Below are 26,308 nucleotides of genomic sequence, written 5' to 3' on the forward strand. Positions count from 1 at the left end.
GGACATTATGCTTGTACAATGAAAAAAACCCAAATGGAGAACTGAATGAAAAAAAAAATCTATTCTCACAACTGTTATTTACCTATCTAAATTACAATGTTCATCTACATATAAAACACATTTACTGAAATAATAATTTGTTATTCTGTTTCTTATTTTCGCATCTGTCTTCTAATCACTGTTGATCGAGCTATTGTTAAATACGTGACGCAGAGCCATTTTTTCATGTGTTAGACTATATGAAATATGCATGCATAACTATATCCTGTAACCTAATACGGTTCTCATTGGGCCACTAATATTCTATTAGAACCACCTCTGTTATAGTTCAGAACTGATTTGGTTGTTTGTAACTTTGCTAGCACAGTCGTCGGATCTCCAGGGAGTTTTTTGAACTAAAGTCGTTTTCTATTGGCCAGACACTGATCAGCTGGTTATATTTGCTGCTGTCGCTTTGGCGCTCGGCCATCCTGAAACAAACCACCTCGATGACTACTAATAGCTAAACCACATTGTGTACTAATACATAACAAATCATATTACTACAGAGTGTGGAGCAAATGAGTTCGTATTTTGTGAACCCCAGTTTCCCTGTTTCACTGCCTAGTGGCCAGGACTCTTTCCTCGGACAGATCCCACTTTATACAACGGGCTATGATGCTCTAAGGCACTTTCCAGCTTCCTATGGGGCAACCACCCTCCAGGATAAGAGTTACTCTTCACCTTGTTATTATCAACAATCCAATTCAGTAATAGCTTGCAATCGTGCATCGTATGATTATGGTGCTTCTTGTTTCTACCCTGAAAAGGATCTAGCCAGTATCTCGCCATCCGGTAGTGGAAAGCATAGACCCCAGGATGACTTCTTTTCCTCAGACCAACATTACAAAACAGATTGTGCGCAAAACAAAATTTTGAGTGAAGAAGGAAACGACCGGAAGTACAGTACTCCAATTTATCCTTGGATGCAACGAATGAATTCAAGTTCCAGTGAGTATATTTTAGTGCCTACAGACACTTTGTTCCAACTTTACTAGAGGAGTGCTTACATATGTTAATTACAGTGTTTAAATGGGGCACTCTGGGTCGAATCGGGGAATTGAATAATATGGTTGATTTGATAATATGACTTTACTGTTTTGAATTTCTTTGACGTTTGTGTTTCCACCATGTAGGTTCTGTATTTGGGCCTCATGGGCGTCGAGGACGACAGACCTATACACGATTCCAAACACTTGAGCTGGAGAAAGAATTTCACTTTAACAGATATTTAACTAGACGCCGCCGGATAGAGATTGCCAACGCACTCTGCCTCACAGAACGTCAGATAAAGATCTGGTTCCAGAATAGGAGAATGAAATGGAAAAAGGAAAACAAACTTCTAAACACAACAGAATCCAACAGCGAAGAAGCAGAAGATAAAACAGGGGAGTAAGAGCGCAAATTCAAAGGAAGTTACCCTGGGCCTTTCTGTTTGGTAGTGAGTTACAATGTGCTCATTCTGCTAAACAGTTTAGAGAGAGAAAAAAATAATCGTATATCTGTTTGTTTTCGTTGTTCCTCTTGAGCTTGTGTCTATGTATAATTGGTAGAGGAATTGTTCAAATAATTCGCATTCCATAGGATACAATAATTATACGGTGTAGGATTAATTGTTTTATAAATGCGAAGTGTGAATGTTTCTGCTTTTCTAGTCGTTACTATGTGATGGGTTGCACCACAAATAATGACCCAATTGTTTCAATGGATAGTTTGCTCCGTAGGTATAATTTGACAGTCTCCAAATAAATGATCGTAGTAGATATGCCCATTTGCTAATGATAAATATTGCATTGTATATGTCCACAATTTGCCACCATTTTTTGTTATTTTTAGAATATTAAGAGGGCACAGTATTCAGGCAGGTCGTGTCATTCTTTCTCTTACAAAGAAAACAATTATATTTCCTTTTATCCTGACATTCGTACGATAAACTAAGCTAGGTTGGTAACGCTTTCGCTTTAAATTGAAGTTTTGAGGATAAAAATGTCTTAAATATATATTAAGATATACATTAATATATAATTAAAAGCAAGGTGCCCAATTTGTAAGAATTTAGCCTTTAGCAAAAGCTGCCGAAAACTTTTTGTATTAAATAAGCTGTGAAAGGAAACTTAGCACTGTGAAATTGATCGGTAGATGTCCTTGTTTCAGAGAGGAAAATAATGGACTGTATACGTGGTAAGAATGACTATTTGGTTTCTGGGTTCATTAAATAGGGCAATTTTCACTAAATGCACAAGTAAAGACGTAGCTAGAGCCGCGTTTAAATTGTAAAACGTTCTTCATGATATTTATTACAACAAACCTAGAAATAGTGGTCTTGCACAAAGCTGATGTTTTGATTAGGTGGATGACTATTTGTAAAGTGCGCTGCCTTTTGTTAGATAATGTACAGCATTTACTAATCGAACCAACGCAAAATGCTGTGCAAAAACATTATTTCCACGTAAACTGGGCACAAAACGACGTTTATATACCAATCGAAAAGGGGTCCCTGTTTAGGATGTAATATGTAATAAAGTAAATTGGAAAAATTTAAACGCATCTTCAATATACGTGACATGAGTTTTAAGAACGCGAAAATTGGCTTGAGAGTTTAAGTGCGGGGTGGCTTCGAAATTTCCGCAGATACACGGTGAACTCTAACATTGTGAGCTATGCAGACAAAATAAAAATTTAAAACGGCGTAACAGATTAAAAGAATTAGCATTTTGATGCTGTACGATACCGTTTCTCCCCTGAACTAATCAGCGATGGTACCCGAAGCGTACGAAAATCACAGAATACATAACTAAAATTAAATCTAATTTTAAAAATTTCAAAACAAGCCAGTTACAAGAAAACGTCGAGTCCTATCTGTACCACCATCAGCTCTATCTTAAGAAAACCCAACATCTCTGGTGGGTTAAATAAATGTACTGCTGTGCGACGTAGATTTTTTTTGAAAGATGCTCTTCCCATTGGTTTATGTGATTTATTCTACGAAATGTAATGGTTAAGTTTGAAATGTGTGGTAGCCTTAATTCGACCCGAGGCCGATTTTCCCGTTCATCACAACCACAGTCGCATAGCCTCTGTCTCCAGAGGGTGGCGCGCAAGGACAACCCAAAGCCAGTGCTGGGAGCCGCCGGCGCGCCCCCGTGCGCGCCACCCTCTTTCTTTCTTCCTCGCAACCTTCCAATTTGTAGCCACAGTGCACGGATTTACCTCTAGAGGTCATCAGCGAGAATTTACGACTGGACAACAAAAGCACGTGATTTCAAGTCGTACCCCATATTTGGGTGCCTACGTAGGAGGGAACGAAGTACATGTCCCAGTCATTTCCATAATTCATCATAAATTGTGCAGGGTGCTAGACGCACAAACGACCAAGAGCCACAAATCAAGTAAAAAATAAATAAATAAAAAAATCAAATGAGCTCTTACTTTGTAAACTCATTCTGCGGTCGCTATCCAAATGGCCCGGACTACCAGTTACATAATTATGGAGATCATAGCTCGGTGAGCGAGCAATACAGGGATTCTGCAACGATGCATTCCAGCAGGTACGGCTACGGTTACAATGGGATGGATCTCAGCATTAGTCGTCCAGCATCTAACCACTTTAATGCCAGTGAAAGATCTCGAAGCTACTCTGCAGCAGCAGCAACAACAGCAGCAGCAGGAGCAGGACCAGAAGCAGGGGCAGACACCAGGTACAACCAACCTGCCACGTCCACTCAGTCTCCTTCACCTGACCCTCTGCCCTGCTCCGCCGTGGTCAGTCCGCCTGCCAGTGACAACCACCCCGGAATCAAAAACTCCATAGCAAGCCCAACTACCTCCTCAAATTCCAGCAGCAGCAGCAGTCAAATCAGTAGAGATGGGGTTGGCACGTCGCCTGGTACTGAGGATGACACCCCGGCAAGCAGCGACCCTCCAAGTTCACAGAACGGGCAAGGCACAGCACAGCAGCAGCCTCAGATTTACCCCTGGATGCGAAAACTGCACATAAGTCACGGTAAACTCCCTCCTCTTTCATCCTTGCATTAGTGGAATCTTAAATTACTTTACGCGTTGTAAATCAAAACGCTAAATATATACGCTAAGACTTCCGTAAGGGTCATAATTTTAAGCTGTAATTATATTTGTAACCATTTGCGGGGTGGGATAATATTAGTATCCAGTTACGTATCATAATGTGGGGGTAAATAAGAATTGTTAGATTGAAAAAGGTGTGGTTAATAGTGGGGCAGATTCGTCCAAGTGGAGACTTCAACATTTTGTTCCAGTTAAGTTTCTAAAGTCATTTTGCTATTAAGGCATAGAAGGAGCGCAAAGGTTAACGTAGACAGGCGGGTGCTTAAATTTCAGTCTCCTGCATTCAGCTTGTGTTTTTTTTTGTAGTGTATTTCATATTACACTGATTGCACTAAACAAAGGATTCATTTTTGTGTGTGTGTGTGTGTGTTACAGACAGTATGGGAGGACCAGAAGGTAAAAGGGCCAGAACCGCTTATACCCGATACCAAACGCTGGAGCTGGAGAAAGAATTCCACTTCAATAGATATCTGACCCGGAGACGACGGATAGAAATTGCACATGCTCTTTGCCTAACCGAGAGACAGATTAAGATCTGGTTCCAAAACAGGAGGATGAAATGGAAAAAAGATAACAAGTTAAAAAGCATGAGCATGGCCGCTGCAGGAGGCGGATATCGCCCTTGATCAATAGAAGCACTGGCCACTAGCTGACCAATTAGCATAATGTCAATACAGTACTGACTTCCAAAACTCTTTTCCCGTGTTACTTCTATGAAGAAAAGCATTTCCATGTTGCCGTATTCCAATCTTTGCATCGTTAGTCTGCTTTCTGGTCGTACTGTTGCCTGTACAAGTCATTGCTTACAGTATATTGTCTAGGAATAGGATAGCCTTGTGAATTATAGCTGTTTTAACTTATTTATATTAATACAAGCGGTATTACTTGAAGTAACTGTATAAAATCGTCTAGTAAAATGTAATTATGTGTTGCACTCTGCAAAAAAAGTGTATGTATGTGTTAGTGTTGCTAAATGTCAAAATAGCTCCAAGCTTGCAATACGAATTTAATTTCAGACCATCGTCCTCTGTATTTGATATCGTAGTGTTAAATCACTGAGATGCTACCTATTCTGTGTTATTAGTGAGCAGTGAATTTTGTGAAGGGTATTGCGACTTTGAACTGTATGTCTATGCTGTGCCTTTGTATGACTTTGCACGAATTCCAATAAGTGGCTCTTAGCGCAGCGTCGGTGTATGTTTTTTTGTGACAAAGGATAACTATAAAGCCTAAAAGACTGGCAGTTTAAGAAATTAGTGATGAGCTTTTGTATTTGTTTTTAAAACTGACTGGAAGTTAAAATAAAGTTTCTATAGTAACTTTCCTGCTCTTTAGACTCCCAGATAAGTATTTCTCTTGCGTTTGTTGTCTTGTGAATTAAAATGTTTCCACTACAAACGCTTAACATAGTTTTTGTCCAAAAAAAAGTAAAAGTTTGGCATAATTTTTATAACTTTGCTCTAGATGAAAATATTGCAGATTGGTTAACCACAGGGTTTCAAGTTGCGCAAACTTGTAAAGACGGGTCTCTAACAAATGCATTTCGAAATTTATGATTATTGCAAATGGCGGAATTCGGTAGGAATTAGTTCAGTGAATATTTGAACGTGGTGCTATATTGTAATTTGGTGTTTTTACGCATTTCGGAGTGAATACGTACGCCTCTTGAATCCCAGTCCTTGCGCTCTGAATTTTGCGCACCGTTTCCTTCTCCTGCTAAAACGCCAATTTCCTTGCTGCCTCCATTGCTGTTCTTGCAATTGAACAAACCCTTTTCATAGACCTGATTTCTCTGAAACTCTATAGTGTGGGTCTGAGGAAAGATTGCACCCTGAAGCATTCCAACCACTTTTGTTCCGCAGGTAGGCGTTAAGCCCACGATCTCTCAACTCCCCCATTCTAAAGTGTAGCGTAAACCTCTTCCAACAGGTATTTTCACTTTACAGAGTTAACTTCACTTACCGCGTGAAAGCAGGGCAGAAAAGTCACCACTTAGCTCCTGACAGCAAGGGGGATCAGTACTTTCACCCTTTCTGCTGAGTGAGTGCTCGTCCTTTAAAGTTATAAACAGTAAACTTTTATACACCTCAGTTCCGGCTATATGACATTTGGGTGCCAAATGAATAGGGTTTTGTCTATGAATTAGATCGTAAAATCATCCATAGCACAGACTGATAGCCTCACTGGCTATAAAAAATCACGTGGTGTCATTAAAGTAAGTTTTATGGTTTTGGGGAGTTGACATGGAACAGTATATTCTACATAACATATAATCTCACTGACGCTGGACTTCATTTGGCTCCTTTGCAGATTGCGTGTGCAGGCAGGCCACTCAAATGGCTAATCTTCTTGCTCAGAGGACTATCCACAGCTCCACAACTCCAGTATACAGGAAAGTTGTGTTTTCTTGCAATACAAGGTAAATTCTGTTGAAATATTATCGTTGCAATTCTCAGCAAGAAATTTGGCCCAGTAACTCAGGCCTTGAGCGGCACCCAGAGTGCACTGAGGCAGAGAAAAAAGTCTGAGTGAGCTACGAATTAGTTTCTTTTTGCGTTCAAATGAAGCTTCTGTTTTTTTAACAAATCAAGTCGTGCCAAAATGAAAGATTAAGAAAGAAAAAAAAACTTTGAGGGAGGAGTGTGTGTGTTCCATTAAAAATGTAACAGGTTTTTGCAAGGCACGATTAATTCTTACCGAAAGCTACTGTTATTGTTCAGTACTTTATACTGTGGACAGACTTTTTTTTTGCCCCGCAAACTCTGATAGTGGTGTTTAATGTGTTTATTTGTGATTTGTTTGAGGGGAGTGTTCTGCTGCTGTTGTGACAAGTCTCTTGTTGGTGTTGTTTCAAAGTATATGTTTCAAATGTATTCATTGGCAAGCAATTCGGGAGCTTACGGGGTACTGATATTTTAATGAGTAGGGTGTAAGTGTGGTTTGAAGAGTTCCAAAATAAAGCCAGTCTGCACACATGAGCTGATTAAGGTACACAGACTGTATTACATGATTCTTTCACGTAACCAAGCAAACCGCCCCTCCCCCCAGCCCCCTCCTCGAAATCGTAATTTAAACTTTTATGGCGACAATCATCAGTCTTTTGAGGAATGGAAGTACGGGTAATATAACAAAAGATGTTACTGCAAAGAAAAACATCCTTAAGATCTAAACTTAGGCACATGTGCCACAGAAAGACCAAATTTATTTATAACATAACATCTGAAATACGCCCAATAGAAAAGTTACTGCAACTTTTACTCTTAATTGTTGTAACGCCAACATTGTTTTTCTCGTGAATTGCAGGCTTCCCACAGTAGTGGCTGACGAACCATAAAGTTTATGACCGATTTTTTATTCTTTGAAGCTTCCGCTAGTCTAGAATGTAGATGAAGGCTTACATGTATAATCAAAGGAAGAATGCTTGAAAACAGTATTTCCGAAGAACGGAAGTTTTTTTTGAGAGCAAAATTCATTAACTTCTCTGGATATTTCATTTTCGTTTGTAATGTCATAGCAAACCTATACTATAAGGAGTAGAGATAATAGGCGACTACAGATTTAAAGAGGTTGAAAGCAATTACCCTCCAGAACTTACACTCAAAACATTCCACTGCAATTAGGTCTGTTTTACGACGTGCTATAAAACCCAACAGTAAATAAAGGAAATCGGCCCCTGTATCAATACAGCAGTTCCGGATCGGCCATGTCAATCGCGTCAATCTGTTGTAATTTCCTTTGTATTAGTTTACATTTAAATATGACAGTTTAATATATCATCTGTCCAGATCACTTAAAGGCCTCTTATAACAAGCCAAAACGATCTTTAGTTTCAATCAGTGCTGGAGTACCATTCAGACAAACATTACATATTACTTATTACAGTTACAATTGATTTCCTTGCGAATGCATTCCTAAACCCTAGTGGTAATGTTTTATTTCGTTTCAAATTACTCAAAGGGTTATGCACTTGATATAATTTGCTGAACTTGGGGTGGGGGGACATTTCATTTATATATAAAAAAACATTCTACACTCCAAACTGGACAAAAAGTTGGAGGAGCATGCTGTCAAGTTAAGGATTAAACGTATGCATGCTATCTAAAATGGGAACTGCACACCCTTGAGCAATGCAGATATTCTATAGGGACCAATACAGAATGGCTTAGGGTGCTCCCCCAAAAGTGCCGAGTTCTGAGATTTCCTCGGTAAGGTACCTACTATTTTCTATAAGGCCTTCTTTCTCCATTTAGTATACTGCATCTGTATACTTGAGGGTGTAGGAGAGAGGGAGGGGGTGTGTATGTGTGTGTGTGTGTGTGTGTGTGTGTGTGTGTGTGTGTGTGTGTGTGTGTGTTGGGGGAAGAGATAGAGAGGAAGAGAGAGAGACAGAGACTGAGAGAGGGAGAGTGGGAGTTTAACTAGTTTCTGAGGAGAACTGTATTTGCCTTTCAGAAGCATCCTTTCAATGGTTTGAGGCTGCCATTTTACGTGAACGATTACAGACACATTTTCAAAACAAAATCAGCGGTTCATTATTTGATATGCCTTTTACAAAGTCTTCTTCAAGAAGGCCCTTGGCAAAGACATAACACGGAGTACAAAGGCAATCTGTTCAGTTTGTGAAACACAAATTGTCAATAAATTCAATTTCTTACAAGACAGAATGTTTAATCTGAAAATGTAGTGAATGAACCCTCATTCAAAAAGCTGTTGTTCAATTTAGAAATCGGATATAGGTGAAAAATCTTTTGTTTTCTCAAATTGAAGCAATGGATAAGTTTTAGTTGAGGCGTTTAATTGAGAGCTTTAACGTAACATATCTCTACCCTTTAACATACCATCTCATTAATCAGTGGTTGAAATTAAAAGCAGCTTCTGTGTGGTTCAGCCAACAATTCCCTTATCGTGAAGAAAAAATATAAATGTTAAACAAATGAGAAGTTCTGAGTGGTAAAGAGATGGACGCCAAAAAACCTGGAATGCGACGTGCTTACGTTTCTTCTGTGCTAAGGGCATCGAAAGGGCACCACGTACTTCAATTGCAATCTATGCTAGTTTGCTTTTGGACAGAATAGAAGTTTCTCTAACCACAACAAATAGATTCTTTATCAAACCAAGAGCCCGTTACAAGGATTTTGATGTAGTTGTCCCTTTTTTGTAATCTCTAAAATGTATGCATCTTTGTATTATGTGAGACAGGGACAAATTTCTCGGGGGCCCTCTCAGTGGATCTGGGGTTGTTGTTGGTGGTGGTGGTGGTGGTGGGAAGGTGGGTGGGAAAGAGCGGCTGGCAGTGTTGAGAGTAACTATTTATGATTAAAGTAAGATAATTGACTTGGTATTCATTGCATCTTAAAATAACTTTAAAAGGGAGTGGCAATATTGCTCTGTTTATGAGCATAAAATGTTACCATACAGCTCACTGAAATAAGCAGAAATGCATGTGTGATAATATTATCCACATGATGACCTAACATATCAGTTCAGATTATCTAGCAAGCTACGTAAGTGCTTAACCGAGTAGTTGTCTTTTTTAGTTGCATTTAGTCCATCTATCTGACTCTTGGCGATATTGTTAAATGGAATATTTGAGGTCTAAAAATGAGGGTTGTTAAAAGAAAGTAACACACGTATGCTCTCAGGAGTTCCGTCACGTTCACGTTTTATTTCTTTATTTTGTTCGAAGTCCCTTGGCACTCAGGTTCATGGAATTAACTGTATTTCTGCAGAGACAACTAATGAGCTAAAGAAGCAGATTGTTACTAAATACGCTGCCATGAATTTTTCAGCCGTAAAGTTTTGACTGCAGCATGACCTTGTAGAAATAAAGAACTTGTTAAGTCTTCCTGAAATGGTTTCATTAATAACCGCGGTGTGTTTACTGGAATGGAAGATATTGTTGTAATAAAACGCTGAAAGATTCCGTTCACATCAGTATGTCTTGCTACAGATGGAATGGGTTGGGGGGGGGAGTGAAACAGGCGAACCCACTAAATAAACCATAATATATATTTTTTATTTTGTTACTAGAGACATGTCCTTCACAAAAAAAGGGCGATGCAAGTAGTTATCATACACACTTTATCTAAATAGGGTATCATTACGCAAAGATTAAAATAGCAGTATGTATTATGTTTATGCATTTGTATTTGTCAACCTTCTTCTCTGGAGGAAGGAATCAGTAGCTTAAAACAATCTTTTAGAGAGAGTTCACTTAGAATCAATACGCAAAAGGAAATTTCACAAAGTTTTATTATTTTCCCGCCTCCTTTTATGTTTGCTTCATCTACTGCTTACAGTTGCGACATAAACTAATTAATAATGCATCTTTTTTTTTCTTAAGAGGGTATCATATTAAAGTCACGCGTCTTTGGCAAGGAGAGTTCAGAATGCGCCCCTCTTGTACAAAAATTATGTAATTTGGATGGGGATTATTTCATTGATTGGAGGATTTTCGTTCCTTAAATCAAAAAAGGGCATGTTTTCAGGGAAGAAAGAGGTATCTGCACACTCTGCAACTCACCAGCAGAGCTCGCTTTAGACCAAGTTCACAGTCAGTATTAGCAGGGGTTGGAAGCTTGCGTACCCATTGTTCTATCAGTATAACAGAAAAGAACGAAAATGCGAAAGTAAACTCGTGTTAAATTGATCTGTTTTTCTCCCCCACACTATCTATAATTACATTGGCTGGTCGCTGCAATGATAAAAAAAACTTACCCTCTTTGCACATCCAACAAAATAAAGGAGCACTCGAATAAACAGCTTGCAGACTGTTGAGTTTCATGCCATTTTTAAGATTAAAAGGACGTTTCACTTATGGGGGGACGGGTTGGGGGGGGGGTTAGGTGTGGGACAGAAGGAGAGGGAATGGATGCAACTGCTTTAGCTTTCCAAAACTTGAAATTAGCAGTACATCATGAAAATACTGAACGAAAGGGGATATTATCTAGTCCTCAGTGGGGCTTTGAAAAAGGCTCCCTGTACGGTGGTTGGCAGGGCGGTACAACTATAGGGTCAAAAAGTTGAGGGTCAAAAGTTTACGTTTTGCCCGACTTGCAATCATCTGCTCAGACAGAGTTTGATGTCAATGTTATAGCGCGATCTTGACTATCAGCACAAAAGATAAAATAGCTTTGAGTTACCCGTGTATCATGCAATGGACTCCAGGTGAACCCTAGCGACTGAACGACCTCAATTACTGACGAAAGGAAAGAAAAAAAATGCTCTTTTCATGATGGAGACACATTGTATTTCATATTGAAAAATCGACCACGGTATTTCTCCTATCTCCCGTGTAAATGTAGCAGGTAAATCTTTCGAAATTGTACCAAAAAAAAATCAAGAGACCTTTGTCTAAAAAGATAATTCAATTGTTTTATTTAAGTTCGCACTGAAATACGCTTTTTAGGATTTGAAATACAGCAGAAGTCTGTCGAATTCCAATATACAACAGGGTACACAGTCCTCCCCTAGGCAAAGATCGACATCAATTAAATTTAGATTCATAGAAACCTTCTTTTAAAAAGAAATGTAGAACAACTGCTGCTAATTTAGAATTAATGAACATTTCAAAAGTACATATGTTTGCACTGACATCCTAGCTAAATCATAAAATTATATAGGTATGTGTCCTACTCTGTATCCTTTTCATTTCCGTTTTGTTCATATCGATGGAAGTGTAACATTTGAGAGGGAAATAACTACATATAAAGCTGTTAAAAAAGCTTAGTTATTTCCTCAATTACTTCTATTTATTTGAACAAATCCTTAGCTATGTCTTGCTCTCTTATTTTTTTCACCCCCTAAAATAAATTTCAGTAGATAATATGAAGAATATAAATTATATATAGAATGATAAATACACAAGCTAACATTAGAATCATTACAGGATTACGGCCAGTGTTTTAAATGTATTACAAACTAATCTTAGCTATGCGTGTAATCTTAACGACTAAGTAAACTAATAAGTAAACGACTAAATCATAGAAGAAGGTCAAATTTTGTTTGGGGCATTAAATCCAGATATAATATTTTATACAAATATAAGCATTTAAATAGCACCGCCGCCGTTTGGTCATGTTATAGATCATGATCAAATACGTCTTAGCTTAAGATACCGATAGAGAATATAAAGCCGTGTAAAAACGTCTTATATTTCCTGATTTTCATCATAGTTAGCAAATTATGAGTAACGGGATGCAGCGTATTTTGTAAACCAATATTAGCGTTCTACCTAGAAACTGGAGAATGCGTGCATTCGAAAATCATTAACACACAGGTAATGGATTAGGAAAGTAAAAAAAAAGCATAGTGTTGTAGGGATAAACGAAATTAATGTTTGTTAGGAGCAGGCCAAATTGCATAATCAGTACACCAACAGTTTGCAAAAAAAACCCAATCTATTTCATATGTGATTCAAAAACAAATGCATTATTCAGTAGGTCAAGGAGCCATCTTTACTCGGAGTCCATATAACCTTCTTCACACCCCCTACCCCCACCCACTCCTCCATCTCATTCTTCTTGAAACTTACAGATTTCAGATTATATTTATTTACTGTATGTATGGATAAAAAGGAATAACATTTCTGACACAGTAAGGGACTCATAGAAAAGTGGCGGATTTTGGTGAAAGAAGGAAACGGTATGATATTGTATAACAGATACGAATAAAGAGAAGACAGGAATCCATCATGCATAAATGGACCTTTTTTCCTTCGCTAAGAAAGATGGGAAGCTTATCCTAAACGAATAATTTCGTTTTGCAATTTTGACACTTGTTACTAGAATAGTTTGTTGGAAATTAAAACGTTTTCAGAAGCGGGAAATCATTGGAGAGGGAACACTCCATTGGTGAAATTAGGAAACAGGACATCTTGTCACAATTTTCAAAATTGAAGGTCATATATGAAAAACGTGTTCCCTAAAATAGTAGATTTATTTTATGAGCACGACATTCTGACATAATATATTGGGGATGAAGTTTGTAGAGGGATGGAGGCACGAGTGAGTGGATTTCAAATTAAATGCAGATGTATTAGTAACACAATACAGCCCTTTGTGCAACTTTTTTGTATGTTAAAATTAATATCAAATCTAAAAAGAAAATTATCCGATCCTTGGTATTTTTAAATGTTATTTAATATTTTCCAGAATTATTTTTTTCTGAGTTTGATCAAACAGATTTTTACAAATGCATTGATCTTTCACTAGAAGTTATATTTACAAACATTGAAGCACGCTACAGAAATGGCTATTGCGACACTCGGGACTGTATAGAACCCATGCATTTTGGCTACTTTTCCCCCCTCCACAAAGGTAATGACCTGGGCAAAACACTCTGGTATTTGAAAGAGCACTATAGGCCTTTTAGAAATGGCTAAGTCCAAGGCCGAGGTGAAATTCAGGTCACCGCGTCTAACAAATATGAAAATGTCGCCTCACGAATGGCACGCCTTGTTACTTAACAAAGACTGTCAATGTATAAGATTAATAAGAAACAAAATGCACACGGTGTCACTTTTCGGTCACTTCCAAACTTAGCTTCGCGTATCCCTTACGAAATCTCATTTCATTGAATAAAACCTTTTGTTTTGTTTCCCGTGTCGAAGTCCAATAAATGCACAGTTGTGCAGCTCTGTGGGATGCGGTGCAAGCCTGCCCGAAGATGTATCTTCGAAATGTATCATTTTATTTGTTTTATTTTGTTTTTGACTCGGAGACCGGCTGTTTTAACCACATGCCCCAGATAGAGATGCGAAACAAGTACACTTTGGCATGATGCAATCTATCTGATAAATCCCGAGATGGATTCGGACGCCTAATGAAGAAAATATGAAACTCTTAATCATCTAAACTACTGATTTGCTGTTCGGAAGAGTTAAGACTGGTAAAGTGTAATTTCTGATTTATTAAAACGCGAAAACAAATCTTCCATTTAGTGCCTCAGAACTTGGATCCTCTTTTACGTGAAACAGATTTCATGAACTCGACTCTTTCTAAAATTAAAATTTGGTGAAAGTTCTTAAGATCCCCAGGTTTTGGAAATGTCGTAAAAAAGCGTTAACTTTGCCTCTCTCTTTAAAATGGCTGTAAATCTGCCCTTGCAGTAAAAATGTCAAATGTGCACGCAGGCGAGCTAACACTTGGGGGTCTTGGCTCTATCTGTGTTTATTATGGAAAAAATGCTTTGGCGACTGACCTACATTTGCTCGTCTTCAGAAACGCCCTGTGTTTATACGATGAGCTCTAATTCCCCATTTTTCGACAAAAAACGTAAATACAGATATCACCCAAGTTAATTAGTAGACTGCTTTATTTACTGGCAATTTATTTGGTTAATGCAAAACGATGCACTCTAAGCCTACCAAAGGAAAATCATGGGGCGTGTGGTGGTGGTGGGGGGCACAATAATTTTAGAAAGTTTGTATTTCTTATAAAGGGCGTTGTTTAACAGGAAGTAAGATTTTATTAACATAATCTAGACCACATTATTTCATAACATTGTGGGCCGTATTATACTTAATTTAAATATAAACATGCACAGAATGTATTCTAGGGGGTGTACAAAATAAATTCGCACAAGAAATGTATGTTGCTGTTTTAAGTTGTCCCTTCTTTGTACAGTGAGCAGTGGAAATAAGCATGTATTAATTACACCGAAAGTCAATTGATTTTTACAGCATGGTGTTTAATTGAACGCGTTCTAATGGGCGATTACACTCCGCTGCAGAACAGGCTGGGCTGGTAAATGTACTCTACTAAATATGTGTTCCAGTGCATGGAAAAGATTCACTCTAATAAAATGTGAGCAAATGTGCCTGGATACAGTGTGCCGTTCAAACAATAAAATTGAGATTTTAACGCATCCCTTATTGACAAGAACGAATGCTAATGAATCACTTTTATGGCAGTCCAGAAAGCATATTGCATATGCTTATTTTGGAAATGTAACGCGCAATGCAGCAACTTGGCACTTATTCTGTTGAGGGCAACTTCTTATTGCATGTATTCGAAAAATATCAGAATTCGCATGTAAGCATGATAGAATTTTAATCAGGTTAACTAATCTAAAACGCTAATCAGCGTGCTCAATTTATTATTGTCTTTTGAAGGAAAAGACAGCAAACATTAGAAGGCTTTATCAAATACCACTGATATTTTAATGCATTGCTTTAACAGACAGCATTTATTAAAGTTACATGTTTCATTCATCCACTCTTAACCGTGATATTGTAGAATTACCTGGAAATTAATTGTTTTTTTCAGTAATTAGCTATGCAAGGAGATGAAATAAGCTTCGTTTCAGATTGAAATGTGCAAAATTAACAAAGTTTAGTAAATTCCCTTTAACATATATCCATTCAAATTAATCGATTTACTGAGCATTTGTGCTTTCTGCATGCTTTTATACATAAAAGTAATGCAATCAGTATACATTTTAACAATCCATTTCCAATAATACAATGTTCGTTTCTGTCACTCGTATTTCACCTAGCTCAATTAAATCAGATTTTAAAAAATAATATCATAGGACAATATTAAATTAAAAATATTGCACAATCGAACAACTAAATGGGAGTTTTAACAAAATTTTATTGTATCATGTTGTTGATATCAATTGATTACATCACGTTTAGTAGTATACATGAAGCAGTTGGACACAATCTTCCAACACTTAGCGAATGTGATTTTACATTGAAATCTTACTGAGATATTCGAAAAGACACAAGTTTTATTTCATTAAACCTAATATTTTTTAGAATTTTATGGGAATTCTTTCAAAGGCTGAATCTCAGAATGTCTTCAATGGCATCTGTTACTCCAGTGAACTCTCGGAATTATGCCACCAAATAGCCTTAACTTCCCTGCGATATATAAGTGAAAATGCTTATAGAGTCGCATTCTCAGAAAATAGTAAACTATTTAAGACATTATCAGACCGCTCTTGATACTATCTTGTGATATTTTCCCCCGTTAACACACATCTTGCAAATATCTGTTGTCTGTATAATATCGTGACATCATTGCCTATTTAAAATTATTTTACAATTAGGTTTTTTTCCTGATTACTACGGTTTTTTTTTCTATCTATGCGGCAACATAATTTCGGGGAAACGAGATTTTGAATGATAATATGGAATTTTTCACTGGACTCCATGCATTCATCATTGGTGTATTTCCTTATCCGGGACCCACAGCCACTCGTCCCATTGGCTGCTTACATCACATGAACAGCTAACTTTATACACTTGACAGCAAGTAGGAGGGTTTTATGGAACAGAAAAACGACAACGCGAGAAAAATTAGTATTTTGCACTTCAGAAATTAATGACCATGAGTTCGTTTTTGATAAACTCCAACTACGTTGAGCCAAAATTTCCACCTTGTGAGGAATATTCTCAAAATAACTACATACCAAGCCAATCTCCTGAATACTACGAGCGGCCGCGGGACACTGGATTCCATCATGAGGCACTATACCCACAATCAAACTACCCAGAGCCGACCTACAGCTTCAACAATGTCCAAGGCACTGGCAACCAGGACATGTCGCAAAGGGGTCATATGCAGTCGCAGACTAGCCTCCAAAATCACATACCGAGACAGAATCAGCTTTGTGAAGTGGTCCCAGTAGCTACACCAGCATTGTGTGGCCAAAATGCGAAAAATCCCACTGCCCAGAAGGGTACTCTCAGCAAAGAGCCCATAGTTTACCCGTGGATGAAGAAAATTCACGTTACCACCGGTAAGTAACTAAAGCAAACTGAAACAATTAAAATTCACTTGAAATCGGATGTGCGGAACCCTTTCTGTAACTAGCCCTTTCATGAGATTTACGATCACCTAACTGTTAGGTCGGTAATTACAGAGCCCATAAATTTGATTGCTCTGGATCTCGCTTCTGGCCATGTGTCTTTGATGCTTTTCTAACCTAAATACCCAGAGCCATTTTATTGCAGTAGATTGTTCTCCGTTGTCAGAACACTTTGACAAAAAACTCTGGACTTTTATAACCTTCATTCACGTGCATCTAATCCCATTGTCAGATTCGTGCCTGTCTCTGTATTTATGTTTGGTACTTTTTTTTTGTTCAGTGAACCCAAATTACACTGGAGGAGAGCCCAAACGGTCTCGAACTGCTTACACGAGACAACAAGTATTAGAGCTGGAAAAGGAGTTCCATTTTAACCGTTACCTAACCAGGCGTCGACGCATTGAGATTGCACACACTCTTTGCCTGTCTGAACGCCAGGTGAAGATCTGGTTTCAGAACAGAAGGATGAAATGGAAGAAAGATCACAAACTGCCTAACACTAAGATGCGTTCTGCTAGCTCATCATCTTCTACAAGCCAGCAAACACAAGTATCCTCCCAGGGCCCACAGCCAGATGGTTCAGCACCAAATTCATCAAGCCTATAGCTGCTTCGAGTCTCCAACCCCTCTCCCACAACATAGTTTGGACCAAAATGTGTTCGCCACATAATTGACTTGAATGTGGAAGGATTTCTTGGCAATGAGAATTTTCTTCCAAAGGAAATATGCTGTTAACCTCATTAGGGCCACGCATTTCTATTGTGTTAACCCATTCTCAGCAGACTTTAAAAATGTTTTACTGTTTCATTGGGTACGTTCTGTATCCTTCAATATCCCTACATGAACCGATGCTAAGTTCTGTCAAAGTGGCTTCTACCATGATATTCAAAGCAAAAAGAGCAAAGGACCGTGAATAATAGATATTGTGAGGAACCGTAAGCGTCATCATTTCAACTAGTGTAGTCTGTTGAAATATTTGTGAGAATATAAGAATAAACATGTTTTAGAAAATGAGAAGGGCAGCAATATTTGTGGATGTGGAAATGGTTTTTAGAGCAAATAAACTGTTCAGATGCTACATATATAGGAAATAAATTATGTCGCCAGCGTTATTTAAGGTGTTTTCTTTATTTTAAATCTGTATCCTCTATATAGTTGTGGTACTGATATCAGTATAACGAATGTGCAAGAAGCTTATTCAGAGATTTCAGACGAGTTGTATATTTAACAATTTTGGTACAGTCCAAGTGTGACGAAACTGTACAAATCATTGGTAAGATTTGTGTATTTTCTGTGGATATTTCAGTGTGCTATGTGCAGTGCCAAATGTTCCTGAAACGAAAGACATAATTTACAGTGTATAAACCAAAGCCCCAGGCTTTAAATAAAACGTTAATTCGTGGACCATCTCAGTTCTTATGTGTACAATTTACTTGCAGCGAGGATTTGGTAAACACACCGAAGCTGAGAACTCCTTCCACTCCAAAACGTGACCATACATTTAAGTGATTGTTCACGTTCTTAACTAAAAAATCTAGCTTTCTAAAAAAAAATTGCAAAGAATAGCCCGTGATTCCTAAGAATAATCCAGCGAAAGAGGATAAGTTATTGTCTGGGTCTATAATTCATCTTTCTACAGCCTTTCCACATCAAGTTCTACGTCACTAGGTCGTAAATAATGCAGTAAAATGTGAGGCGATCAAATAATAAGTCATCTGCAAGGTGGCGAATAGGGCCTTTTATAAAGCTAATTGTTATATTTCCGATCCTGCAATAGGGTATATATAATCATGTGAAATTATTCTTTAGATTGACTTTGCATCTACGGGCCAGGGAAATGCTAAATTTAAATTTCGCTAACCAGCATTACTTGTTCTCAATGGTCAGGGAAACATAAATTGCGGGAGCATAAAGCGAATATTTACTGTTATATAGTTTTGCTAATCTTGTAGAAGAGGCTAGCTAAGCAAGAATTCACTAAATATAAAGTCGTATCTATCGATTTCTAACATTACGATAATCTAATCTGCTTGATTATATTGTTTGTTTGAAGCAACGCTGATATCAGCGTTCCTGAGAATCAGCGTAGTTTTTTTCTGTGTATTAAATGATGCGTTCTTCAAATGATAGTTTGTTAGAGCAATTGTTTAAAATTCACTCAAGGAAATTTCGTTCCTTTTTAAAAAATTATTTCTCTACAAAATATAACAAGAACAAACAAAGTCCATATACCGAATGCACCACATTGTGGCGAAGGGAAAGCAATTAAGCGCGTTGGGTTCATTTCCTCCTAAAATTATTGCCTAAAAACTGGAATAATCTGTGGTCACGCACAAAATTCTCACGAATAAAGCAATCAGAAGCTTTTCCCGGAATTTCACAAAAATAAACTGAATTGTACATTTTACTTTCTAACCGCAATCTTTTAAAATACATTGTTTTTTAAAAAGAAATTGCAAATAACCAGAGCTAATATCAAACAGAAACTTTATAAAACACGGCTTCTAAAAGGTCTTTAAGACAACTGCAAACGAATATAGAAAGGAAAAGAAAGGACGACGAGAAACTTCAGCCATTAGACAACCGTGCTTGCTTATCTGAAAAAGGAATTTTAAACAGATTGAAAATAACAGATTTTACCCAGAATCATTAATCACCTCATTCAATAAATACTTCTTTGTATACTTCAACAGCAAGTCTGAAGGGTGTTCTTTTAGAGAAGTGTATGAACACATTGGATCTCTTGAATAAAATGTGGCCATCTCGACACACACCATGCCTCTCTGCAACCCCCCCCCCCCCCCAAGATCCTTGGAAAAGTTGTGGAGTTTTAGCTGGACAACGTTATTACAGCAGGAAATCATAGGACGCATATTTCAAAGGCAGGCGGCAATTTACAATATATAAAAGCAGTTTTGCAAAGTGCAAGTTGATTATAGCCTGTCCTTTATTAGACCAAATTTTAGGTGCCTTGAACACATGAAACCCCAGTTTGCATCTTTTTCTTTCTCTTTGATGTGTTTAGTTTATTGTAAATCGAACGGCCTTTTGTAATAAAAAGTTGCATTGTTTGTCAACGGCTGGGCAACCAGAGTGAGTTCACCAAGAGGACAAATTTTCTGACCGATTAGCCGTTTTTAGCGTTGCAGACTGACCCCTCAAACCCTTGACCTTTAAGAGATGGACAGTGCTCTTTCCACTATTTCCTATGCCCGCAGATAGGAACTAAAAGAATACAGCTCGTTATCAAAAAAGCTGTCTAAGATGTCCAAGCAATGTGCATTTAAACTACCTTGATGTATCCAACAATATTGAATATTACACACGCAATAAAGCACAATCACACATATACATTCATGGACATACACGCACACGCAGATCAACTGTATCTAACTTCATGTTTTTAAATGTGCGGCGTGTGCTTATGTAAAGGAGATTTGTCAATGATTTATATACAAGCTCGGAAAGTTGCACGTGATAAGAAACAATGGTTGTTTTGAATGGTTTAATTAATAACACATTTTTAGTTAATGACTTAAGAGAATGGATTCAATCCTTCACTTGTAATCGTGAGATAATTCACCTATCGGAGCACTCCATTGTTCGGATTATTGAAGAGAATAACTGTTACTTTTTTTCCTCGGCCAAACACGTGCTTACTTTCTTGATATTATATGTTTTGCAGTCGACATTTACGAGAGTTGTTGGCAACTGATTAAATTTATTGTAAAAACATTTCTTCATTCGAAACATGTAAACGGAGTCACAAGTGCAAAGTGCCCAGAACAAAATGGGTTGAGTCTAAAGCCAACTGAGGTTGTAAGCAAAATTGCCACCAAACCATTAAATTTACTGGGACTGTTATTAAATCGACTGTTTTTGCTGCACAATGTTCCTTGTCACACTTAAAATAACCAGTGTGTGTACCATGATAATCGTAGGATGTCGAAGACCTCTAATCACAAAATAAAGCCTAATACACATTTGGGTGGTATAATAAAATATCGACTGTGGCTAGTGAGGGTCGATTCGGTGTCAAATTTAACAGCCTTATGGGGATGTAAAGTCACATATGAAAGAGTTAGCCTTCCCTGTGACTGTTATGTATGCGGGGTACTGTAACACTGAGCTTCAATATCAAACTGTCAGGCGAACAATAAAGACAGCTTGAAGAAATGCCCAGGAATATTGGACTGAGGCAGCTCGAAATGTAGGTGACATAAATGGCGGACCTGTCAAATCTGGGATCAGGACAAGCCAGTCATTTTTTGCATTATCACTTACCAGCGAGCATCCAAACACTAAAAGAAACCCACGAACAATAAAGATTCAAGTAAGAAGGGCGCAAAGAGGAAAAAAAAACTCCACACTCCAAGATAAAGGGTCACGCGTCTCCTCCGTGTATGTATTGAAATTTTAATCTCTCCCGTCACGTGACTCATTAAATAATTAATGCAGCCGGTCCGGAATAGATATGTAGTCGTCAGTATTCGCACTAGATCTGTTTCAGTCTGATGTGAAAATGAAGTTTCCTTAAAAAATAAGTCTATAATTGGAAGATCTGTCTCAGAGTGAAGTGGTACAGATCAGCTAAGAATTGTGGTAAGTAGTGTTTTTATGATCATTCCTTTATTCTGTTTATGTTTTAACATTTTTTTTATTTCTTAAAACTGTCATAAATGTGATGAATAGCGCCCTTTAGTATTCAGATTTAAATCACGGCATGTCTGTGATGGTGTTTAGTCAGTCTCTCGCGTGTCAGTAATATTTTAGATTTTTTCATGATTAATTGCAACAAATACAAACACATATGATGATGTTCTAGTTCACAGTATGTATGCCTGGATACCACGGTGTAGCTGAGCTGCTTTGTTCAATTTTCCTGTCGTTAATAAATCACCATCTCTTACATGCGCAGGGCTGCAACTGTAGGCAGGAGCGTTTGGAAATGAAGAGGCATCAGCTAAATTCCTCTATGATTCATTAATTTGAGCGATTTACAATAAATGACAGAGTTATGCTGCTCTAGTAAATGTACTAACATATGTAATTCTGAACAAAGTGATGCACTTATTCTGACTATATACTGCCTGGCTCTTGTCTAGACCTGATTTGCAACTATGAACAATACACATAAGACTACAGAGTTGTATAGAAACACCTGTCTTTATTATATGTTGCGATAATTCCCCAGCCCTGTTGATTATTCAAATTTTAAATTCATTTATTTTCATCCGTTTTTGGAATAAACTTTGAACTCATATAGATGAAATTTGTCTTCGCCAGAGAATACATTCATCCTTTTCAATATTCTTTTCCTATTTAACAGATAGATTTGATTTTGTTACCTGGCGAAAGGGCATTCATAAAATGTGCATTTGTTTGCACTCGTAATTAAGTACTGCTCCCAATATTTACAACAAACTATCATTAGTAAAAGTACATAGCACTTAATTAAATGTCTTATCGTTCCATTCAAGTACATTTTATTAGTCCTACTATTCGTTATGATCAATCAAAACAAGATAATTGCAACAGTATACCGGCTAGTACAATGCTTGAACTTCCGGGCTGGCATTCCAATAAAACACTTCTGTAATTGGATCCACCTCCTAAAATTGGAACAGCACAAACACATTATGAGTTGCACATTTGGCAACTGTCCTTTAATTTAACATTGAATGCTTCTTACAGATCTGGATCTCTCTATTCAGAAACAGGGCTAGCACCAGGATTACCAAATTGGGATTTGAGATGGGCTAGAGACCAGAGTTAAGGAGGTAAAAAAATGAAATGGAATTAGGTGTAATGCCGAAATTCCATGGCTAGTCTCAGGTACACTTATTTGGGAGTAACAGGTGGTTAGGTGCTACAGTTCATCGGAATCAGTGGACACTAAATGAAAATGTCATTTATTTTTCCAAGAGTGTTATAAGATGAGAGGCGGTATGCTCTCGGCAGATCAGATTCCTTCCGCGTTAAAATGTATTACCCAGGCGCAAAATAAGGTAGTCATGGAGCCATTTGAGAGTGTCAGTTTGGTGGTTAGTTGAGGGAACAAAAGCCTTGGGTACTTCCTTTGTTAGGGGTTCACAGCAACCTCAAAGAATTCACTGGAGCCACAAACATACAGCTTGATTTATTTAAACATTTCTAGAATTAAATGTGGAGCCCACTAATTATTTCCAGGAAAACCAACTTCAAGATACTAATAAGTATAGGTTAACATCCCTATGTTTTCCAGACACATTTGTGGGGAAACCTCCTCTAACTGCAGTTGTGCAGGGCAGTTATGTTCCTTTACATGTTAATTTGTTGTAAAAAAAATTGGCAAAATACAAGTGCTTTGTGCAACTACCCTTTATTTGCCATCTGGTCCCTGCGTTATTCCAATGTAAACCTCCCTAATGTCTGTGTTTATAAAGTTAGTAAGCAAATTTCATCCCATTTATTGAAGCTAACACGCGATTCCCCAGCTATAATCAACAAAATACAGTGAAGCGGGTTGAAATACTAGCGCGTTTCTTTGTTTAATTATTACTCGACTTACAAGGACTTCAAAGAGCCACCGCCTATTTCCGTTTCTCTCATTTTTCCCGTTTCATGTAACTATCTACAAGCGCTGCATTTCCGATTTGATTTGCAGTTTTATCATAGACAGAATAAAAATACAGTTTAAAAGTGAATATTCATTTACGACCTTCCCGTGTTGGAACATTGAAAATCCAGTTGGGATTAGAATATTAGGCCGGGATGTGAAATTTTCAACAGCGCGCAAAATGGGAAATAAAACTCAAGTTTCTAAGAAAAAAGAGGCTGCTAGTAAGAAAGACCCTCAAGAAAGAATCGATTTGGGATAGAATGGCAGAGGTGCCCTTAATCTGTCTGTTTACTCCTTAAAATCCGTTGGATTAATGGTAATATTATGCCCGCAGTAAATCGAATAAATATTATTGCCAAATTTTTGTTAGGTTAGAAGTAATGAGAAAGCTCAAATTTTCTGGTTAGTTTAAACTGTCGTTTGATAACTGGAGTAGTTTTATGGCGTGGAATGAGATGTGCAATAAATTACTCGACCTTAATGCTTTGTTGTGATGGGTTTGTCAATTGGACCCGCACACAGAAATGAGTTTCTCATATGCCACTCTGAAAATGAAAACCAACCAGAATTTTACTGGTACATAAACCGCTTTACTTTTTTTAAAAGAGACCTTCCTTTTACGGCTTACATCAATTAGATTTAACCAAATACAATTGTTTCATTTGGCCCTCTCGTTTGTTTGAATGGTTTATAAATTCTTGGGTTCTCAAGCAGATGCACGTCAGAAAGAAATGTGCATGGAATCCCAGTTTAATTACTGTTTTGAGGTCCAAGTAAAATAGTTTTCTTCTCTCTTTCTTAAGCAGCGTGAATTGTGGGATTTCAACGCAATAAATTATCTTAACCGGTTATATTGTTTGTTAAATACGAATATCTAGATTTTTGTTTTTTTTTAAAGTCAATGAACGAGTGGCAGTGGTTAGGGTTTAAAGTGCAAATCCCCTTTCCTCTGTTGCAAGGTTTCACCCTTACCTCAGTAACGCATTTGGACTGAGCTCTTCTCAAGCCTGGTGCAGCTGTTTCCTAAATCAACTTCGCATATATGCAATGTCAGTTTGCAAGCATACTCGCTTAACAATGAACCACAGAAACTTTATTGTATGCGGTTAATAACCAAATTTAATCCAGATTCTGCTAACAATTATTTTTAAGTCACGTGAACGGATTCCACAAGGTTTTTTTCCCCCTCGGCTTGGCCCTACTTGTTTCCCGGGCTCTTTTTTTTCTCTCTCTCTTTCTCTAATACACAGATCTCACAGAAAACTAGTACCCCAGACGGCTGCAGAAACCTATAAGGGAAACAGATCAGCACTTTGCAGGGCGCCGAATCAGTATTAGGGGAGTAACTTCATTCTCCGGCCTTTCTGTTTTGAGAGAGGTTTGTAGAAAGGAAATGTGCCTGCAGCAAGCACAGTGCAAGATATTCAAAACGACCGGATAATTTGGAAAATGTAGGATCTTCAGCGTGCGTTGAAACTTTTCCCCTGAAAGCACATTATCAATTTCACAGCAGTCTTTATCTGTCCTTTGAGGCTGGTTTGGATTTGGCTGAATTGTCAGGTAAGCTATAAGACTTCTTTGTAGCTCTGTCTATCTGCACAGAGGAAAAAAATTCCAGTTCAGTTAGTAATTGATGACTCAAAATTTGACCTAAGGAAAGGGAAGTCATTGCTTATCGTTAAGCCCGAAGGCCCCTTTATTTGGATCCCTCACTCTTTATAATGCATGTGTTGATAAAAGCAATTTTCTCGAATATCTTCAGGTTGAATTTTGTATTCCTAAAAGTCTTTTCTGACTTTCCTAGGATTGAAATACAGCCTGACTTCGAAAAGTATCTAACGACATGCCCTGAACTTTAAGCGAATTCATTGCCTGGATGGATCCCCTGCTCAATTCACTCTTTTAATTTCTCTACGCTAATTTTTTGACCTTCCCACGTCCCAACAACAGGATATTTCCTTCTGCAAAGAAAGCTGGAATAAAAGATCGACTCCTTTCTTTCTATCTATCTATCTATCTAGCCATTTATCTATCAACCTATCCATCTATCTGTCTATCTATCTATCTATTTATCTATCTGCCTATCTGTCATCATTCATATGTTTAGTTATACTATATATTCAACTATTTATGTAAACGTGCTTCTTAACTTTCGAACTTCAAGACGTTAATCAATAATTCATTAATGTTTTACTCAATGTTAAAAGTTTTACTCCGGCCTTTTTGGAACACGGATTTTGGTTCGAGTTAAGAATCTAGAGAATGTGCAATCATAAAGTATGTTCAGTTTAAAGGTTGAACAGATTGTCCTTCGTCCTTCATTGGAAGACATAGTAACGATCATAATTTTAATCAATTCATTGCCAGCTCGTCTTAACTGCGGAACTGAAAACTTAAGGTGTGCGAGTTTTCTTAAAACTTTTATGAATGTTATATTCAGAGCCATGTTGCACCATTTGTGGCATGAGACAATGTTTACTGACGAGAATATAGGTTGAAGAATGTGTATCCACGTTGTGTAAAACTGATTAGAATGAATGCTTAAATAATGACTTTTAGAAATATAAAATGATAAGACATAAAATGCTATGTAGAAGAACGTAAAGAAAGAAAAATAATAAGAGCTATCTGTTAAGGACAGAATTTACAAAAGGAAACAACGTTTTACAAATAAAATTAAAGTGATGAAGTTACGTGCTTGGAGTAGAAAGATACCAGATACCAACCCTTGCCATAACGCATTTTAGCAATTTTAATCCAGAAAAAAAT

The 26,308-nt window shown here is 37.6% G+C and overlaps 3 protein-coding genes across 3 annotated transcripts; all 3 read left to right on the forward strand.

Moving 5' to 3' along the window:
- The first annotated feature begins 353 nt into the window (after positions 1-353).
- Positions 354-25,451, forward strand: LOC134357839 (homeobox protein Hox-A6). Its single transcript, XM_063069549.1, has 4 exons — positions 354-990; positions 1,176-1,480; positions 6,433-6,541; positions 25,344-25,451. The coding sequence occupies exons 1-2, from the start codon at positions 561-563 to the stop codon at positions 1,433-1,435; spliced, it is 690 nt and encodes a 229-aa protein (XP_062925619.1). The 5' UTR covers positions 354-560; the 3' UTR covers positions 1,436-1,480; positions 6,433-6,541; positions 25,344-25,451.
- On the forward strand, positions 1,487-6,070 carry LOC134357838 (homeobox protein Hox-A5). Its single transcript, XM_063069548.1, has 2 exons — positions 1,487-4,042; positions 4,498-6,070. Exons 1-2 carry the CDS (start codon positions 3,457-3,459, stop codon positions 4,746-4,748), a joined length of 837 nt encoding a protein of 278 aa, XP_062925618.1. The 5' UTR covers positions 1,487-3,456; the 3' UTR covers positions 4,749-6,070.
- LOC134357837 (homeobox protein Hox-A4) lies at positions 16,386-18,334 on the forward strand. The gene is made up of 2 exons (XM_063069547.1): positions 16,386-16,869; positions 17,219-18,334. The coding sequence occupies exons 1-2, from the start codon at positions 16,452-16,454 to the stop codon at positions 17,542-17,544; spliced, it is 744 nt and encodes a 247-aa protein (XP_062925617.1). The 5' UTR covers positions 16,386-16,451; the 3' UTR covers positions 17,545-18,334.
- Positions 25,452-26,308: the final 857 nt, after the last annotated feature.

This window comes from Mobula hypostoma, chromosome 17, assembly GCF_963921235.1.
Source record: "Mobula hypostoma chromosome 17, sMobHyp1.1, whole genome shotgun sequence".
NCBI lineage: Eukaryota > Metazoa > Chordata > Chondrichthyes > Myliobatiformes > Myliobatidae > Mobula > Mobula hypostoma.

Bases quoted from the DNA above. Each gene is read 5' to 3' on its own strand.
- LOC134357839 (XM_063069549.1), top strand. From the start codon at position 561: ATGAGTTCGTATTTTGTGAACCCCAGTTTCCCTGTTTCACTGCCTAGT. The intron at 991-1,175 runs GTGAGTATATTT...TCCACCATGTAG, and splicing joins ACGAATGAATTCAAGTTCCA to GTTCTGTATTTGGGCCTCAT.
- LOC134357837 (XM_063069547.1), top strand. From the start codon at position 16,452: ATGACCATGAGTTCGTTTTTGATAAACTCCAACTACGTTGAGCCAAAA. The intron at 16,870-17,218 runs GTAAGTAACTAA...TTTTTTGTTCAG, and splicing joins GAAAATTCACGTTACCACCG to TGAACCCAAATTACACTGGA.
- LOC134357838 (XM_063069548.1), top strand. From the start codon at position 3,457: ATGAGCTCTTACTTTGTAAACTCATTCTGCGGTCGCTATCCAAATGGC. The intron at 4,043-4,497 runs GTAAACTCCCTC...TGTGTGTTACAG, and splicing joins AAAACTGCACATAAGTCACG to ACAGTATGGGAGGACCAGAA.